Genomic DNA, 21,267 nt, shown 5'->3' on the forward strand with positions numbered 1-21,267 from the left:
CAAAGGGATAGACAGAGCTGCCGACATTTCTCGTAGAAATTTTGTGAATGAGGACTGTTCAGGTTTGGAACTGGTATCGACCATCGATGGTTCCTCGTCCGTTGATGAAGCCTCATCATCGGTACCGGGTGGGGATTCTTCCCATAAGTCCGGGTCCCTGACGTCGGTATGCGCGGGACGGGACGGTGGTGCGGATGGCTCAGTATGGCGAGTCTTAGAGAGGGATTTGCCAGAGCGCATCGAGACGGTACCGGGGGAGGAAGATCGGTGCCGGTCCTGGTCTCGGGGGGACTGGTGTCGGTCTCGATGTCGGGGAGGGTCGGCATCAGAGCGTGGTTGCACCGGAGGATGAAATGGTTCAGCCGCGAGTACCGGCATGGAGGTGTTCAACGGTACCGATGGTGTCGACACCGGTGGTGCGGTGCGAGGCTTGGGCCGGTCCGACACCGAAAGGAGTGGGGCCAACAGTGTGGGCAACAAGTGCTGGAGTTGTTGTTGTAGTTGCTCCTGCAGTTGGGTTTGGAGTATGGCCGCAATGCGGTCGTCCAGAGGGGGCACCGGTACCGCTTTTTTCTTTTTCGGTACCATAGGTGCCGCTCCATGCCCCAGCGATGAGGAGGCCGATGACGAGGCACTCACCGAAATCGGGGCGGAGCGTTTGCGGGGTCGGTGTGATGCCGGGAGGACCGGCGTCGCCGGTGTGGCAGGAGGGCGCTCAAGGGAAGTGGAAGGCTTCTTAGCTGGCTTACCTGGTGCCAGCGACCCCGAGGAAGGATCAGGCGTCGTCGAAGTAGTCGGTGCCGACTTTTGCGATGCCGTTGACGGCGCGGCTGATTCCATGGCAGATCCGGTGCCGAAAAGAATATTTTGTTGGATCTGTCTATTTTTTAATGTACGTTTTTTAAGAGTAGCACAGCGGGTGCAGGTGTCAGCCCGATGCTCTGGACCCAGGCACTGTAGGCACCAATTGTGCGGGTCAGTGAGAGATATCGGGCGTGCACACCGCTGGCACTTCTTAAAGCCCGGCTGAGGGGGCATGAAGGGAAACACGGCCTCCGCAAAATCAAAACCGGAGGCCTGTATGGTGAAAACAGGCCCCGCCGGGGCCGGTTCGAAAAATAAAGAGAAAACAAAGTTTTTTGGTTTTTTTTTTGGAATTTAAAACGAAAAAGAAACCTGAAGGTAAAAGAAGAAAAAGGAAGACAAAAACGCGAGCGGGAAGGCAAAATCCGATATTTCAACGGCCGTTGAAAAATACATGCGTCTTCTTCGCTCCGTGGAAATGAAGAAACTGGGGACCACGCTCTCCTCCGTCGAGTGGGAAGGCACCCGCGCATGCGCGGTGCGACCAACTAGAACTTTCTAGTTAAAAGTGTCCGTACCGGGGCTCCGTCGGTGACGTCACCCATGCGTTAAGAATATGCTGCCTGCTTGTCCTGGGATAAACTTCGTTATTCACATTGTCTAAAGTGACTCGAACAAGAGGTCATGGACTAAAGCTGAGGGGCGGCAGACTCAGGACTAATGTCAGGAAGTTCTGCTTCACACAGCGAGTGGTGGACGCTTGGAATGCTCTCCCGGAGGAGGTTGCGATAGAGACCACCATTCTGGGATTTGAGGGCAAGTTGGATGCACACCTTCTTGCAAATCACATTGAGGGATACGGGTGAACAAGGTGTCCATTAGGGAACACCTAGTTTAGCCTCTGCTTGTGCAAGTCGCCGGACAAGATGGACCTAGGGTCTGATCCGGTGAAGGCATTTCTTATGTTCTTATGTAATAAAATATACTTGATTCAAAAGCCACATTTACAAAAATAGGAGACAGTATATAGACCATGGATTTGATATGCCTTTTTTGTGGGTACAACCAAAGCTATTGATATACATTCTGTGGTAAGTAAATTAATGGCAACATTTTTAAAATTAAGTTTCTGGAATCCAGTGGATTACAGGGCCAGAGGCAACATGGATTCACCAAAGGTAGGTCTTGTCAGACAAATCTGACCAATTTCTTTGACTGAGAGCAAGATTCTCAAAAGTTTACTGCCGTCGCTAAACTATTTACCTGCCGTTTAGCGGCGGATTATCAAAACGGATTATCTCTGTCTTTAGTGAGGTTTCTGGCAGTGTCCGACACTCACATGCAAATGAGTTCCTCAACATTGAAATGAGCCCTCCAGTGGATTCTTAAAAAATGCCGAGCCATTTTTAAAAAGCGGCGTCGGCTTTTGGTGACTATAAAAAAACGACTGGTCCAGGGATGCCGGTCAGTGTCAGAAACTGCTAGAAAACCCATCTGCACTAAAAAGTCCTGTCCGACCTGATCCAAATGCACTCTCCCCGCAACAGGAGAGATGCCAGGAATGCATCCGGGGAGGGGCTTCTGAGGCTCTGATTGGCCCAGGGTATTTAAGACCCCTTCTATGGTTGGATACGTGTGTTAGATAAATTCAGATTAGATTAGAAATAAATCCTTTGAGAATTTAGGAATCAAGGAAACTCTTATATCTTGGCATCCCAAGTCCTCTAAATTTTCTTCACAATTCTACCTCTAACCCTCTGTTGTAGTTCCTTCCTATTTCTCCTACTGTAAACCATGTCGAGCTCTACGAACGTGGAGATGATGCGGTATACAAACCTAAGGATTAGATTAGATTAGATTAGATTAAGTAATACTTTGGATTCCCCAATATGAACAAATCTCTACTCGTGTTCCACCTCGTGACATTTTTAATTATAACATTTGCCTTGGATATGGGCTGGGATCTTATTTCTGCAAAATGCATTATCTATTATGAACAGCAATAAGGAGGAAGTCTACAACAGGGCTCTACTTTCCTTTAAGGAGAACTAATATTAAAAGGAACATACAGGAATATAATTCAGGTGTAAACTGATCAACTTCCAGAGATAAACCAAACTCACAGCCTCGATAGTCCGGCCCACGCTCCACTCAGAATAACACTTAGGCGGATCAGCTAGTGGAAATTAAACTGGTTGCTTCGAGTAGATCTACACTAATTTTTTAATTTTTAAAAACGTTTTTATTTTTCCATAAGCAAATACAAAACCAGTGTTGTAACAGCCAATGTAAAGTCATCTACGTGGTTTCTTCATGGAGACTTAAAGGTTTTATCCCTTCTTTGTTCTCTTTTCTATGCCAAATTATAGCTCTTCCCTGCATTTCCCTCTTATTGAATGTACGTCTGTGATTCCCCAAAAATTGTTTGTCTCCTCTATTTTAATTTTTATTGTTCATCGCATTGTAATCTATGAAAAAAGCGATTATATCAAATACGAATTAAACTTGAAACTTGTTTGAATTAAGATCAAAAACAGAAAAACAACCCCCCCTCCCCAATAGGGAAGTATATTTATTTGGAACATCACAGGAACTATCAGTGACATATCCCAAGTCGTTGGCAAAGAAACATTTTCACGGTACTCCTGTTATTAGGCTTCAGTTTTCTGATTTCGAGGTTACCTCATTGACTGTAGCTACGTTTCTATTTGGTCATTTTACTATAGTTCTTGCTGTACCTCACCTTGGATGAATCTCTTCCTAAATAGAAATGAGCAGAAAACCACAAACTTTTGGGCACATTTATAACATTTGCTCCTGTGACAGAATGAAAACATGAACAACCCAGGAAAGGACACGAAACCAATTTTTCTGGCTGCACGCCCTCTACGCACTAACACTTGGCCTGCTGCGTTCTTTAACCCCCCAGGTATTAACTTGTAGTAAGCAGTTTTCACGTGAACTAACATGCAGAAACTGTAGATGCAGAGCCAGGCTAAGACTCATGGAAGTTCACAGCAGTTTACAACAAAATAAATGATCTAATATAACATTATGAACAGGTTATCTTAAGGTTATAGCTTTTGAAATACAAATTCTTCAGTTAGGTGAATACGAGAAAATTCTGAGGGCCACCAGAAGATTTCAAGCTTACACTTTTAAGCCTGTACTTTGAAAATTGTTTTCCTCATGTTCTCTTCTGTGTTTTAGAAAAACTTTGGCTGCCACAGTTCTCTGAAGACAACCGTTTCATGATTTCTCTAGCTCTGTTGGTTGGTGTCCCTCAGGGCTCTGGAACATATCATAACAAATTTATTTGTATATTGCAACACCTTGCAAATCCATGCATAATGTAACAATTATTACAAACATTTAACAAATAAACACTTTTTCAAAGATTTCCTCAAATGTAAATAGGAAGAGGAATCAAGAATTAGACGTTTTAAGTTCTTTATCCCCAATTGCCGCTTGATATGACAAAAGCCTCTGAAAATATCATTTGTGTGTCCAGCCCTTGACAGATGGAAATGTATGCGCAGAGCGACTTGAATTAGCGAATGTAAAACGGTCAACAAGATCATTAGCACCGAGACCATCCAGTACTGTCCTGCGACCACTTCTTTCTTCCATCTCTATTTCTTCCCTCCCATGGCCTTCAGTATCACCTCTATGCCGATGACTTGCAAATCTCTCTCGCTATACCTGAAATCTCAACAGACATTCAGCCCTGGGTTTGAACCTGCTCGTCTGCCATCGCTACCATCTAAAATTAAACATGGCCGAGACTCCTTCCTCCGTTCTCTATTTCTGTGAACACCCCCCTCATCCTCTCTATCTTGTCAGATCACAAACTTGGGGTAATCTTTGACTCATCTCTCTCCTTCTCTTCACAAATCCAACAAACTGCCAAAACTTGTCTTTTCTTTCTCAACAATATTACTAAAAATCAGACCCTTCCTTTCTGAGCGCACTGTCAAGACTCTCATCACCTCAAACCTAGACTACTGCAACCTGCTTCTTACTGGCCTTTCACTAAACCATCTCTCCCTCCTTCAATCTGTTCAGAACTCTGCTGCATGCCTCAGTCTGCCAAGGACGCTATGCTCACATTACCCTTCTCCTTAAGTCACTTCATTGGCTCCCTATCCGTTTCCGCATACAGTTCAAACTCCTCAGTATCTCCCCACAATCCCTCCCCCCAGGGCACTCTGTTGTGGGATAAGTCTCTCTTATCTGTACCCTTCTCCTCTACAGCCAACTCCAGATTCCTTTCCTTCTCACTTGCAGCACCATATGCCTGGAACAAACTGCCTGATTTGATATGTCAGGCTCCGTCTCCAGGAGTCTTCAAATCCAGAATCAAAGCCCACTTATTTGAAGTTGCTTCAGTTCCAAACTCCAAGCACCAATATCTGTCTTATTCCCCCATCTGATCACTGTGTATTGATGTACCTTCTTGTCCAGTTTGTCTGCCTCGATTGTAAGCTCTTTGGAGCAGGGACTGTCTCTTCTGTGTTTTGATGTACAGCGCTGCATATGTCTAGTAGCGCTATGAAAATGATTATTAGTAGTGGTAGTCTGTCATCCCACTGCAGTACTTCTAATTATGAATCCTGACCTTTGACCTGTCATACGGTCATATGTACTCCTTCCCTCCACCGACTTTCGTCCACATCCAACCTACAACCACCCTTTTTCAGACATTTAATGCACTATCTGAGCTGGCAAGATTGAACTTCTTAACGCCTTTTCAGGACTTGAGGAAATGTCGGTGAACAATTTGAGGGCCACAACAGAAGTCTTCGGGGGTTGCCCACAGCCCTGGGGCCATTGGCCTAAGATCTGTCTGTCTTCCTTTCTTGCGGTGCTACGTCAGCTATAGAACCACTTCTCCCTGAGCGTTGCCCTGATGCACCATGCTGTGTAACCGCAGGGTTTTGGGCTTTGTGATCACCGTCTCCCCTCGGCATGTGCTGTGTTATTCCTGTGATAAATAGGAAAAGCTAAATCCAAGTGTTTCCTAAATAGATCCACCCAGTAGCCTTTGATACTAAGAAAAGCATCTCCTGTCTCTTTCCTTTCCTGATTTCACACAGCTTCTCTACATTGTGTAAATCAGCGTTTACAAAATGTTCTCTGGCTGCAAGTCCATTAGTAAGGACACAGAAAGTGTGCATCCCCTGGACACATGGGCTGACATCTCTATGGAGAGCCTTCCTGAGTCATGACCCCATTTGAGGTCGTGCCCCATAGTTTAGGAAGCCCTCATGTAAATAAAAGTCCCCCCCCCCTCCTCTGGATACTTCAATTCTGATTTGTATCCCGCCCTTTCTAAAATCTGCCTTCACATCAACACAATCACCCATTACAAATCAAGCAAAACAATGAAATTAGTTTTTAAATTGCAAAACTTCAAAAATTTTAAAAAAAACCCAACAACAGAGTTACACTAAGTTTCCTCATCCTGGTGCATTCTGAGACCAGCTGCACCTCCTTCTTGCAATTTTGGTATATTTTTTTTTATTAATTATTGTTAACCATGTCGAGCTTCCTTCGGTTGATGACAAAGCTAAGTTTTAATTTAGTTTACTTTTAATGGGTTGAGATGTACGTTCAAAACCAGGACAGACCACATAGTTTCAAACAGTGCTGTCCTACTATGACTGGTATATCACTGAATGCCTTTACTAAATATTTTTGTATATTTCTTTTTATAATTTTTAGTTAGATTTTCAATTCAATTTCTCCATTCAATCCTGTTGGACCAAATATGTGTATACAATAAAATATTTAGTAAAGGCATTCAAGAATATATTAGATATTTTTAAACAACGAGTGACTTATTCTTACTACTATGACTGGGACATACCTGGAATAATTTCTGATAGTTCACCCACCAGAGAAGTCAGACTTGTTTCTGCTTCTGTGGACAGGGACCACATTTGCCCTTCTCCAGCCCTCTTGACTTCCCCATGTTCCTTCAGTGCCCTCAGACGGATCACATCGAACTCCGTCACTTGACTACCTTTAGTTTAGCTAGCTCCTCACAAACAAGGTCTTCAGTCAAGGTGAAGGTCTTACCTGTACGGAGTGCCAGATGCAACTCTTGCTGCCTTTCTGGTCAGACTGGACGGATCATATGGGTCTATATCTGTTATCATTACTATAATACAATGTGACTATCAAAATAAAGCCAACGCATTTCAATTTGCATTCTTTATAGCTATCAATGAGGACACCATATCTCAATAAAGATTCTCAGACTGTGATGAAGTGCCCATAAGGATATCTCTGGAATCCCAGACCACTCCTTCCATGAAATTCCCCAGCAAGGGCAAAACACCGAGCTCTAGAATTCACGAAATGAAGAAAGAATGGTCTTCTGTCTCTTTAAATTTGAAGACTGCAAGTCATTTCAAGGCCAGATACAAAGATTTCACTTTACAAAGGCCCTACACCCATGAAAAAATGTAAGAATCCTTTGGGAAGAATAAGAGCCAGCAAATGCCTTCGGAAACTGAGCTTTATTAAACAAAGGTCCGTCTGTCTGATGCTCAGCAGTTCCTCGTCAGTATTTTTCACAGCTGCAGCTGTCACTGTCTGTTTCATTTGAAGCATCTACAGTGACAATCATCTCCAGAAATGTAGAGAACCTACACTACTGTTATCTGCCCGTGACTTTTAACTGGAAAAGGGCTAACTGATATAATGATGCCATAGTGACAAGAAATTGAGAAACCAGACAAGGCAATAGGACATTTCCGAGAACAGGCCACCGAAGACCATGCAGGGATCAGCTGAGAGCTCTGGAAGAGAAAGACCAAGGTCCAGCTCACATTTCACTTTTTCATTCCCCAGATAGCTAAAAACATTCTCGGCAATTTACAGTCTAAAATCAGTGGTTCCCAATAATAATAATAATAATAACAGTTTATATACCACAGTACCGTTAAGTTCTATGCGGTTTACAAAAGATTAATGAAGTACAAGTTCCCAACCCTGTCCCGGAGGACCACCAGGCCAGTCAGGGTTTTCAGGATAGCCCAAATGAATATGAATGGAGGACATTTGCATGCCTGGCACCTCCATTATATGCAGATTTCTCTCATGCATATTCATTAGGGCTATCCTGAAAACCTGACTGGCCTGGTGGTCCTCCAGGACAGGGTTGGGAGCCCCTGGTCTAAATAAGAACATAAGGATTGCCGCTGTTGGGTCAGACCAGTGGTCAATCGTGCCCAGCAGTCTGCTCCCGCGGCGGCCCTTTGGTTTCAAAGACCAGTGCTCTAAATGAGTCCAGCCTCACCTGCGTACGTTCCAGTTTAGCAGGAACTTGTCCAACTTTGTCTTGAATCCCTGGAGGGTGTTTTCCTCTATAACAGACTCTGGAAGAGCGTTCCAGTTTTCTACCACTCTCTGAGTAAAGGAGAATTCCCTTACGTTTGTACGAAATCTATCCCCTTTTAACTTTAGAGAGTGCCCAGTACAGCGGCTTGATAACCTTCTCCGATCTGTTCGTGATCCCCTTCTTAATCATTCTTAGCATTCGGTTCGAAACAGATAAAACATAATGGTTACTGTGGATGGGCAGACTAGATGGGCCATTTGGCCTTTATCTGCCATCATGTTTCTATGTTACAACACAATCGTCAATTATAAGATAAGAGGGAGATAGTTTGGAAACCTATCACCCAAGAGGTAGGATAGGGGTAAAAAAAATTCTTGAGTTCACTCGTCCATCACTCCTCTAGGAATCAGCCCATTAGGATGCAGGGGACGTTGGAGAAGTATCATGTACGTGCTTTGGACCACTTGGAGTCTTGGACCTTATTTTCAGAACTATCTGAGGATTATGTGGTAACATCCCTAAGATTGGACCCAGAACCACAACAAGGCCCCCCCCCCAAAACTCACCAGCCACAGGGCATGAGTGATAGCAAACAGCATCACCTCAAAGACAAGACACCATCTCAGAAGATTTATCCTTGTAAACCGTTTTGATTTTACTTTTTTGATAAAAATTTCAGTATATCAAATAAAATAGCTGTAACCTTAAGAACCGCCATACTGGGACAGACCGAAGGTCCATCAAGCCCGGTATCCTGTTTCCAACATGGTTAATCCAGGTCACAAATACCTGGCAAGATCCCAAAAGAGTAAAGCAGATTTTATGGTGCAGTGGTTAAAGCTACAGCCTCAGCACCCTGGAGTTGTGGGTTCAAACCCCCACTGCTCCTTGTGACCTTGGGCAAGTCATTCAATCCCCCCCATTGCCTTAGGTACATTAGATAGATTGTGAGCCCACTGGGACAGACAGGGAAAAATGCTTGAGTAGCTGAATAAATTCATATAAACCATTCTGAGCTCCCTTGGCAGAACGGTATAGAAAATGGAATACATACATAAAATAAACAGTTGATCTTCCCAAGTCCATCTTAATAACGGCTTATAGACCAGAAAGCATTGCCTCCTGTGATAGGCTTGTGGTTTAGCATGGCGTTGTATAGGTTAAGCTGTGTGACTGCACTTACTGCTGGCTACTGTTGGCGGGTTAATTGCCAGGAGGAAGCATACATTGGAAGCCATCTGAAGCCACCAGTTCATTTTCAATAGGCTTAAAGGATCCATATTAGAAATTACAGGATAAAGCAATCTTTTTGTGTGTGTGATTGCATCACTAATTACCTGTATTTGTTGGTTGCCCCCCCTTTTTCCATCTAATATGCTCTTATCTAATTTCCTCTCTTAAACTCTATTGTATCCTACTGCAGCACACACTGTATGTATCCCGTATTTAGCCCTTCCCCCTCCTAAACCGTTTATGTAAACGAGTATGTCCCCACGATTGCCTTGTTATGTTCTTCTTTTTTCGAATCGCACTGTATGTAATTCATCTATCTGTTGTGAACCGCCTTGAACTCCCTGGGTATGGCGGTATACAAAATAAAATATTATTATTATTATTATTATTATTATTATTGCTTTCATCTTCTTCAAATTATCTGTATGTCTTATCAGTAGTTAAAGAGGGATTTTTTGCCATCATCCGCGCATCTGTCCAAATACCTTGGAGTATCACTATCTTCCTCACAGAGGGAAGCCACTGAACACCTTGCAGGTGGGGGAAGGGAAAATGCTCAATGCCTCACAAGTGGGCTGATGCTCAGTGATTAGCTCAGTGGTTCCAGTGTGGGTGCTGGAACCATTTAAATGCAGTCGTTTCCGTACCCCATTGCAATGAATTAAATAAAAGCGGTTAGGTTTTTCGCACAGGAAAAAAATAACACCCGGTCCAGGGGCAGCGTTAGAAGGGTTGGTTGAATTCCCACTGCAGCTCCTTGAGACCTTGGGCAAGTCACTTCACCCTCCATTGCTTAGACTGTGAACAGACTTAGAGCCTGAGAGAGTACAGTGCGACGTATGTCTTGTAGCAAAGCCTCAGCTAAAATGAGCCTTTTTCAGCTGGTGTAAAATCAAAGAGGGAATTTCCTTTGTAAAACAGAAAATACATAGGTAGAATTGAAGGCATTGCCTAAACCAACCCCTTGTAAATGCGGTTTTCTGAAGTACCAGATACACATGTACATAAGTCTAGCCAGTGATCCATCTATCCTGTTTCCACAGCGGCAAATCTCAAATAATGGCAACATTCCAGAATCTCAAAGAACAACAGGATTCTACAATCCCCAAAGAGTAGCAAGATTCCATCCCAGGGCAAGCAGTGACTTCCTCCATGTCTGTCCAAACCTTTTTTAAGCCCAGATACGCTCACTGGTATTACCACAACCTCAGGCAACGCGTTCCAGAGCTTAACTAGTCTCCGAGTGAAAAAATATTTCCTCCTATTGCAGGGGTGTCCAATGTCGGTCCTCGAGGGCCGCAATCCAGTCGGGTTTTCAGGATTTCCCCAATGAATATGTATGAGATCTATTAGCATACAATGAAAGCAGTGCATGCAAATAGATCTCATGCATATTCATTGGGGAAATCCTGAAAACCCGACTGGATTGCGGCCCTCGAGGACCGACATTGGACACCCCTGTCCTATTGCTTTTAAAAGTATTTCCCTGTAACTTCATCGAGTGTCCCCTAGTCTTTGTAATTTTTGACAGAGTGAAGAGAAGGCTGCGAGGGGATATGATAGAAACTTTCAAAATACTAAAAGGATTCGACAAAATAGAGCAAAAAACATCATTATTCACATTGTCAAATGTGACTTAGACAAGGGGTCATGGACTGAAACTGAGGGGCACCAGGCCCAGGACAAATATCAGAAAGTTCTGTTTCTCTCAGCGAGTGGTGGACGCTTGGAATGCTCTCCCGGAGGAGGTTGTGTCGGAGACCACCATTCCAGGATTCAAGGGCAAGTTGAATGCACACCTCTTTGCAAAACATATTGAGGGGTACGGGTAAACAGGGTCTTTAGTGGGGAATACCGGGATTGGCCTCCGCTTGTGCGGGTCGCCGGACAGGATGTACCTAGGGTCTGATCCGGTGAATGGCATTTCTTATGTTCTTATGAAAAATCGATCCACTTGTCCCCGTTCTACTCCACTCAGGATTTTGTAAACTTCAATCCTATCTCCCCTCAGCCATCTCTTCCAAGCTGAAGAGCCCTAACCTCTTTAGTCTTTCCTCATACAACAGGAGTTCCATCCCTTTTACCATCTTGGTCGTTCTTCTTTGAATCTTTTCTAGCGCCACTATATCTTTCTTGAGATAAGGAGACCAGAATTGAACGCAATACTCCAGATGAGGTCGTACCATGGAGCGATACAGGGGCATTATAACATTCTTAGTCTTGTTAACCATCCCTTTTTTTTTTTTTTTTAAATAATTCCTAGCATTCAGTTTGCTTTTTTGACCGACCGCTGCCATATACTGGGAGATACACATATGTCAATGCCACTTTTTATAGGTAAATACATTTCTAACATAAAGGCAATTGTTCCACTGCTTTCACTGGCTTGTTCTAATCTAATCTAAATATTGGATTTATATACCGTGTCATCTCCCCAAAAGGAGCTTGACTCGGTTCACATAAAAATCGATAATCAAAGTGAAAGTAGTTAGATTAGAGAAAATAACTTATTAATGAAGACCCCCATCCGACATCTTAGAGAAAAGATAGAAAATTGTTCTAAGGAAAATTAGTTAAGAACTGTTGAAATAACAGCGTTTTCACAGATTTACGGAAAATCTGAAAAGAGAAAAGAGTTCTAACCCAAGAGGGAATCCTATTCCAAATTGTTGTAAAAATATATGAGAAAGATCGAGTAATATTATTCCTATTAAAGATGGAAAGGAGAGTTTCTTGAATCAGAAGATCTCTGATTATTCAAAGATAGAGGAAGCAAAGACGTAAATAGCCCAGGTATGATTTTAAAAACCATTTAAACTGTACTCTAAGATAGACAGGGAGCCAGTGAAGATTTCTCAAAAGAGGAGACACATGATCAATTTTTCTCTTATCAAATATTAGCTTTGCTACTGTATTTAGATTCCCCTTACTTCTCCCTCCGTATTTGCGGTTTCAGCACTTGTGGTTTCACTTATTTGTGATTTTTCGCATGCTGACTCTGCTCCAAAAAATTACATCATGAGCAATCGCTGGGGATCGCTGCTTGCCTGCCATAAGCCCTAAAAACCGCAATTAACTGTTGAAAAGTTATTCGCGGTTTCAATAGTAAAAACACTGACTTTTACAAAAAACTGCAAACAACATATAAAAAGTTATTTGTGGGGGGAGGGGTGGATTTGGAGGTGGGGTGGGTTGTTTATGGTGAATTTCTGAGCTGATCTTGTTGAGTTTTGCACCTTTGCTTTTGGCTGTTCTGTAGTGCTCAATAAAATATATTCAACAATAAAAAGTTATTCGCGGTTTTTCCATATTCGTGGCTACATTCCGCCCACATCCACCGCAAATACAGAGGGAGAAGTGTAGATCGAATTACAGTCATCTAATTGTGTTAGGATAATAGCTTGCACCAATACCACAAAATGTTGCTAGTGAAATAGTCTAACTTTCCTTAACATTCGTAAGCTGAAAAAACATTTCTTTGAAAGGTGATTAACCCGACATTGAAATGAAAAAGAAGAGCAATATTATAGACTGTAAAGCTGCATCTTTTTCTAGGTTTTTGTTTAATGCTGTTATTTAATAAGTTGTACACTACCTTGGGTAAGTTTCTGCAAAAAAGCATGTAATAATAATCATTCCATATAGCGTAATATAATATGTACTACATACATATACAAACATAGCACTGCATAAACTGGCAGCGATGTGTGTATACATAATACATACACACGGAATAATATACCTCAGATAACGCTGTGTAAATTAGAAGTAGTGTGTAAAACAAACATTCATTACTGGATCATTCATCCTTAAGACTGCTTCTACGTTTGTAAGTCCTCTCACATCTTGGTTTTTGCAATTCTTTATATCGACCACGGCTTCTTTATGCTATTTGACAATTGCAGCTTCTGCTCTCCTCGGAACACTGGCCCCCCGGTAGCATTTCATGTCCAGCACAGAACCCTACTGTTGCTTTTCTTGCTTACCATACCAATTTCTTTTAAATGTTCTTGTTCCGTAGGTTTAAATCCCATGCATTACGCTGCTCTGAAACGTCTTTTCATGGCATCATCTATGAATTAAAATCAGACCTGTCTTAGCGTAGCTGATCCCACACCGTGAAATGCTTCGCCACTGAATCACTGAATCTTCGTGCTCAAAGGGTCGAGACAGGGCGGAAAAGCCGCGCTCTCTCTCCCAAGCAGCTCTCACTCCTCTTTCTATGTGGTCGCTGAGTGGTTGTAAAAATCGTTACTTACTATTAACATGACGACTGTAATTCGAGTCCCGTTATTTCTTTCTTTTTTTTTTATCCCATCATTACCATTTACCTTACATTCTGATTGTAAACCACTTAGAAATAATGCGATAGGCGGTGTGTCAAATAAAAAGAACCCTTCTGTTTCCTAATCCTACTTACTAATCAATCGCAAGGTACACAAGAAAACCAGTGTCAGAGAAAATTGCAGAAATCTGATCGGAAATCAAAATATTGAAGAACTAAGGCCAGAACTGGCACGGTCTGTGTCTGGATATGGCCTTTCGGTTGACGATGAGCTGGGGAGGGCTTCAATGGCTGGGAGGGTGTGGATGGGCTGGAGTAAGTTTTGACGGAGACTTCAGCAGTTGGAGCCCAAACCAGTATCGGGTAGAGCTTTGGATTCTTGCCCAGAAATAGCTAAGAAGAAAAAAAATTTAAATTGAATCAGGTTGGGCAAACGAAAAGAAGTTCTTCTTCACCCAGAGAATGGTAGAAACCTGGAACGCTCTTCCGGAGGCTGTTATGGGGGAAAACACCCTTCAGGGATTCAAGACGAGGTTGGATAAGTTCCTACTGGAACAGAACATATGCAAGTAAGGCTAGACTCAAACAGGGCACTGGTCTTTGACCTAAGGGCCGCCGCGTGAGTGGACCACTGGTCTGATCCAGCAGTGGCAATTCTTATGCCCCATCTTACTCATCCTTCAGGAAATCTCTCAAATCTTTCCTCTACGACAAATTTCTCGAACCCCCCCCATCACCAAATAACCAAATTCTACCCCTCAATCAAATACTTCCATCCTGTAATTGATACTGGTTGCTTTTCTTGTCATCCACCACCCTGCATCCTGGCCATATATGTAACTATCATCACCGCATTAGTCTGTCCCTTGCATTTTGCTCTATAAGTCTCTCGCACTGTTTTTTTCCACTATATAAATATCTCTGCTGAATATGTACAGTCCTCATTGTATCTTACACTGTAAACCGCTCTGAACTGTTTGTGGTACTGTGGTATACAAAATAAAGTTATTATTATTATTAGATGGACCGTCACCTACTATGTTATACTATAAAAAATTATAGCTGATAAAGACCTCATGGCCTATCAAATCAGCTCAAACCTCCCTCTTCCAATTCGTTGACAGCATTATGTACATCCAGCAATGTTATATAAGCATTTAAAAAAGCAGCAGCACTCGTAACCATGAAAAGAAAACCAGCGCTCTAACTCCGAGATTTCCCTTTAAACAAACCTAACTCGCAGGGGAAAAAAAAAAAAAGAGTGTGCATGAGTTTAGAGTTCTAGTATTTGACATAGAAGATGATCTGAGAACCCCAAAGTCAGAGACAAACCCACGTACCTGACTAACAAGTTAAGTAAGAATTATTTAAGAGCAGGATTTCATGACGGAACATGTTGCTTTGGGGTCACCTGCTGTAATGCTGAGAGGGAAATTCCACAGCATACAGCCAAAGACTCGCTACCATGCAAGCGCACACCTGAACAAACAGGCTAGCGCAGGTATCTAAGCAGTCTCTTGCCAAATGGCACGCCTCCCTTGGCGCAGCATCCTAGGGGAGGAAGCTCTCATACACAGAAAAACAGTGTGCTTTATGCTAAACAAAATCTCAGCTCAGCAGTACAAAACACGAGAAGCAAAGCAGGTGGAAGAAACCGGGTGGTGCGGGGAAAAGTCAAAAAGGGTGCAGAGAAGGGTCTTCAAGTTTAATAATTGTTTTGATTAATCGCTTAATCGTATTTCAAAGCGATGAACAAATTAAAAGTACAATTTATGGGAAACAAAACAATACATAATGACATTCAAAATTAAAAAATGACCATTACAAACTTATATACACAAGGAAGGGAGATGAAATACAAAATCAATATAGAAAAGTAGAACAAAAAAAGGAAAAATACAAAATGAGTAACAAAAAGACAGTATAATATAGTACAATAAAACAATCTGAGCTGCAGTGAGTTTCGTTAATTATCAAAAGCATCTTTAAAGAGAAATGTTTTTAAGTTACTTTTGAATTTCTCAAGATTCCGCTCTTCCCTTAAATAAATTGGAAGGGCGTTCCACAGCTGAGGTGCCGTAACAGAGAAAATGAATTGTCGTCTTGAAATCTGAGGCACGGTTATTAGGACAATTTTCATAGGAAACGGCCCAAACCAGAGAGAGACTGAACGTACGATGCACGGTCAAAAACGCACATTGCTTGAGGGCAAATAGCCGCGCTGCTCTCACTAATGGCACCAAAACGCAAATGATTTCACTTCATTCGCACACCTCGGGGTAAATTCTACAGAAGGCGCAACAAAAACCTGCCCTTTGCACTACCCTATAAACCGCCTCTGGAGTTGGGCGCGGTTTATAAAATCGCACGTGGCGCCTGTCTGTGCAACTAGCACCTGAATTTACGCTTACCTCTTTCAAAGACGCCTAAAAAGAGGCGCACATAAATTCTAATTAGTGTACGTTAGTGCCGATAATTGCACGCAAGTTGGAGGCACTCCCAACTCAAAGGCGCAATATGTAGAATCTGGCGCTTCTTCACAGGTTGTACAGAATTGTACATTTACGTATCATTTGCATACAGTCATTTTGTTCAACATTAGGTGGGTCATCTTTGGTGGTAATAACCGTGTACTACTGTTAGCGATATGCTACCACTTAGTGGCCAGCAGTTAGCCACATGTGTACAAGGGGGCCACTGAAAAGTTCTCAGGCCAACCAAGAAGAGAATGATGCGGAGCCATGAAACTTACATGTTATTGCGCACTTTTCTCGATACTTTGTTTCAAAGAGGCAAATGGGCACAAGTAGAGTATAGGGAAACCAAACCATTGTGACATCACCGATGAGGTTGGCTCTTAGGCATCGGTGGAATGAGGCATTATGACATCACAATGCGAGGGGCCGCTGAAAAGTCCTTGACCCAACCAAGAAGAGAATGATGCGGAGCCATGAAACTTACATGTTATTGCGCACTTTTCTCGATACTTTGTTTCAAAGAGGCAAATGGGCACAAGTAGAGTATAGGGAAACCAAACCATTGTGACATCACCGATGAGGTTGGCTCTTAGGCATCGGTGGAATGAGGCATTATGACATCACAATGCGAGGGGCCGCTGAAAAGTCCTTGACCCAACCAAGAAGAGAATGATGCGGAGCCATGAAACTTACATGTTATTGCGCACTTTTCTCGATACTTTGTTTCAAAGAGGCAAATGGGCACAAGTAGAGTATAGGGAAACCAAACCATTGTGACATCACCGATGAGGTTGGCTCTTAGGCATCGGTGGAATGAGGCATTATGACATCACAATGCGAGGGGCCGCTGAAAAGTCCTTGACCCAACCAAGAAGAGAATGATGCGGAGCCATGACTTTTCCCGACACTTTGATATTAAATTAGACGAAAAGTGTGGAACAACGTGTAAGTTTGGATCCACATTAGGGACAAATTTGTAAGGTCTGTCTTAACCGCACAAGCCTTGAACACAGATGAGGAGAGCTTCCAGCAATGGGGCAGGAAAAGAAAGCCCCGGGACAAAATGTGTCCCCGTGTCACTCTCTTCTTTTCAGCGGCCCCTCCTAGCCGACGGTTGTCATTAGTGGTCATGTGGCTCAGGGGGCTTTCACTGCCCAGTTACAGGGTCTGAGGCCTAAAGTTAGTTCTGCCCGAAAACCTCCTTCCAAACATTTTGCAGTCCCGATTGACGGGGCAACGGGGGACTAGATGGGACGAGGCTGCGCTTAGTCCCGGCTCTAACTTTCTGCCCCCGTCTTACCTCTCCTCCATGGTGCTCACATGATCCGGCCTGGCCTCCGCTCCCGTCCCGATGCCGCTCTCTTCCTCGACTGAAGCAGGATGTGTAACCCGAGCCCGGGGCCTCCCTCTCTCCTCCCCTCCGAGCTGGGACAAAGAAGGAGCCCGAGCTCCAACTTTCAGGCTCAGCTCAAACAGCAGAGAGAGACTAGACTCGGGCTTCCCAGGACCAGAGACCGCAGATCGAGGGCAACCACACTGCCAGGGTCCATAGTACAAAGGAGAAACTTCACAACAACCCTCAGGACTACCAGAGACACTGCCCAAGAGAGACAGCCCTCGCTTAATAGCAGAGACACACACAGGACAACACACCCACACTGCCAGAGAGAGACAAACAGGACCAAAGAGAGAGACAGCCCTCGCTTAATACCGGAGATACACACAGGACAACACACTCACACTGCCAGAGAGAGACAAACAGGACCAGAGACACACACAGGACAACACACCCACACTGCCAGAGAGAGACAAACAGGACCAAAGAGAGACAGCCCTCACTTAGTACCAGAGACACACACAGGACAACACACCCACACTTCCAGAGAGAGAGACAGACAAACAGAACCAGAGACACACACAGGACAACACACCCACACTGCCAGAGAGAGAGAGACAAACAGGACTCACAGGACCAAAGAGAGACAGCCCTCGCTTAATACACGAAAACACTGCCAGAGAGACACAAACAGGATCCACAGTACCAAAGAGAGACAACCCTCACTTAACACCAGAGATACACACATGAAGACACAGACACATACTGCCAGAGAGAAACAGGGTTCTCAATACCAGAGAGACACAACTATCACTTAATACCCAAGATACCCACAGAATGACACGCAGGTCACAGAGTGCCCCAGAGAACAACTCACACTACTACTGGTGGAATTCTGCTTACCCCAAAATTGATAATAGTAACATATTTCTAATAGCAGTTAATTTAAGCTGTAATAATAATTCTGTTTTATAAGTCACCCAAATTTCCATATAGCAGATTTAGCTGGAGGTAGGCAGCTTATATTGTTAACTCTACTAGTCACCATAAGAGCCAGCTCAAGGGGGGGGGGGGGGTGCTTGACTGCCCCCAATATTGACTAAACTCCTTCACTGTGGCCAAGGAACAATTTGTTGTAAGTTTTAGCACTTCCCTCATCCATCATTTTGAAAAGTTGGCTCCTATGGGAAAGGAATTGGGATTTGATAGATCGCTTGGATAATGTATATTAAGCAATTTACATACAGGTACTTCAAGCATTTTCTCTATCTGTCCCAGCAGGTGACCCAGCCCAGCCACCTCCTCTCTCTGGCTCCTCAGAAAAGGATGGAAAACAAAGGTGACAATGTTATAATGCCCTTGTATCGCACTTTGGTACAGCCGCACCTCAAATACTGTGTGCAATTCTGGTCACCATATCTCAAAAAAGATATAGCGGAATTCAAAAAGGTACGAAAATGATAAAAACGATGGATGAATTCCCTATCAGGAAATGCTAAAGCTGCTAAGGCTCTTCAGCTTGGAGAAGAGATGGCTCAGAGATGAAATGACAGAGGTCTATAAAATGAGTGGAGTGGAAAGGGTAGATGTGAATCACTTGTTTACTCTCCAAAAATACGAAAACTAGAGAGCACATAAGCATTGCCTCTGCCGAGTCAGACCATAGGTCCATCATGCCCAACAGTTCGCTCCCGTGGCGGCCCCCCAGTTCAATGAACTGTATTGATCTATTACTCAAGAGTATTTTGTAATGTATAGTAACCCTCTAATTGTAACCCTGGATCCCCTTTCCCTTCAGGAACTCGTCCAATCCCTTTTTGAAACCCAAAATCGTACTCTGCTCAACCACCTCCTCTGGAAGTGCATTCCAGGTGTCCATCACCCTCTGGGTGAAGAACTTCCTAGCATTTGTTCTGAACCTATCTCCCTTCAATTTTTTTGAGTGCCCTCTAGTTTTTGTTGCCCCCGCCAGTCTGAAGAATCTGTCTCTCTCTACCTTCACTATACCCTTCATGATCTTATAAGTTTCTATCATATCCCCTCTAAGTCTCCGCTTTTCCAGGGAAGAGCCCCAGCTTCTCCAGCCTTTCAGCATACGAGAGGTTTTCCATGCCCTTAATCATTTTTGTTGCTCTTCTCTGGACCCTCTCGAGTATCGCCATATCTTTCTTTAGGTACGGCGACCAGTACTGAACGCAGTACTCCAGATGCGGTCGCACCATCGCCCTATACAGCGGGAGGATAACGTCCTTGGTTCTGGTAGTGATACCTTTTTTGATAATGCCCAACATTCTGTTCGCCTTTTTTGAGGCCACTGCGCATTGTGCCGCCGGTTTCATTGTTTTATCCACCAAAACCCTCAAGTCCTTTTCTAGGTTGTGTTTTCCCAATGTCATCCCCCCCATCGTGTAGTTAGTTATACATCGGGTTCCCTTTCCCTATGTGCATAACTTTACATTTCTCCACATTGAAGCTCATCTGCCATTTATCTGTCCACTCATTCAGTTTATTCAGGTCCCTTTGGAGTTCTTTACATTCCTCTACAGATCTAACCTTACTGGAGAGTTTTGTGTCATCCGCAAATCTACTAAGTAATAGATTTATAATAAACCAGAGACAATATTATTTTCATGCAATGTGTAATTAAACTCTGAATATGTTGCCGGAGAATGTCATGAAATCAGCTAGCTTAGGGGGACTTAAGAAAGGTTTGGATAATTTCCTAAAAGAAAAGCCCATAGGCCATTATTGAGATGACTTGGGGAAATCCACTGCTTACTCCCTAGGATAAGCAGCATAGAATCTGTTTTGCTACTTGGGACCTGGGTTGGCCACCATTGGAAACACGATACTGGGCTTGATGGAGCTTCGGTTTGTCCCAATATGGCAATTTTTAGGTTCTTATTTCCATCTTTTTCTTTTCTTTTTTAACTAATTAAACCCTGGTTATATGAATGTTCAAAGTGTAAAATAGCCACACTATTTCATATAACTGCTAATTTTGTAATTTAATTTGCCTTGTCCCAAATTTATCCCACTGATCTAATTGTGTATTAGGTTCCTTTTTTAATTGGTTATTTAATTTTATAAACTGCTTTGATGTGTTTTTCAACATGTCAGCAGAGTAAGTCTAAACAAAATCAAACCCATTGGTAACTTTGATTCGCTACTGTGCTCCAGGTTCATCCCCTCCTCTACTTTTCCCTTCAGGCTACCTAGAACCCTCCAGAAAAGAAGTGGTGAAACTGCATTCCAGCCCCCAGCCCCCCCCCCCACCCCAAAATTAAGCCCTACATATAACATTTAATTACAATTTACATAATTATCTACCTTTTCATCATGTAAGAATGTAGAAGGCAGACTACAAATTATGATTACGATAAAGATAACTTTTTTTTTTGAGAATTTCCATTTATACAGTACATAAAAACCACAAGCAAACAATCAAATGCACATTATGGAAGATGAAAGATTGTGAAATACAATAAATTAACAATAGAAATCAAGACATAAGTTATTCAACCTGGACCTCTTACAGGGCGATCTCAATTTAATCCCTCCTATGATTTTATTAGGTGGTGCAACATTTAGGGAAATGGAATACCCATAAGAGTCAACCACCTATTCAGACTAACGCAATTCCGTTATGTCAGTGGTAAGACTTTGGCCCCTTCTCTATATACAGATATTGGGAAATCTGACACTTGTACATGTATATTACTAATCTGGCACCTACATATGTAGGTGCTTTGTGTTTATATGTATGAAGATCCTCCCACTCTAT

At 43.0% G+C, this 21,267-nt stretch overlaps 1 protein-coding gene across 1 annotated transcript in view; it reads right to left on the reverse strand.

Moving 5' to 3' along the window:
* The window catches only part of LOC117345601 (rho GTPase-activating protein 39-like), a 49,640-nt gene extending 31,701 nt beyond the window's left edge, over positions 1 to 17,939 (reverse strand). Inside the window, exon 1 of the mRNA XM_033914491.1 lies at positions 17,448 to 17,939. Coding sequence (XP_033770382.1) covers positions 17,448 to 17,458 — 11 coding nt within the window. The 5' untranslated portion in view covers positions 17,459 to 17,939. The remainder of the gene's footprint in view (positions 1 to 17,447) is intronic.
* Between the last annotated feature and the right edge of the window lie 3,328 nt (positions 17,940 to 21,267).

Source organism: Geotrypetes seraphini, chromosome 11, assembly GCF_902459505.1.
Source record: "Geotrypetes seraphini chromosome 11, aGeoSer1.1, whole genome shotgun sequence".
In the NCBI taxonomy this organism is placed as follows: domain Eukaryota; kingdom Metazoa; phylum Chordata; class Amphibia; order Gymnophiona; family Dermophiidae; genus Geotrypetes; species Geotrypetes seraphini.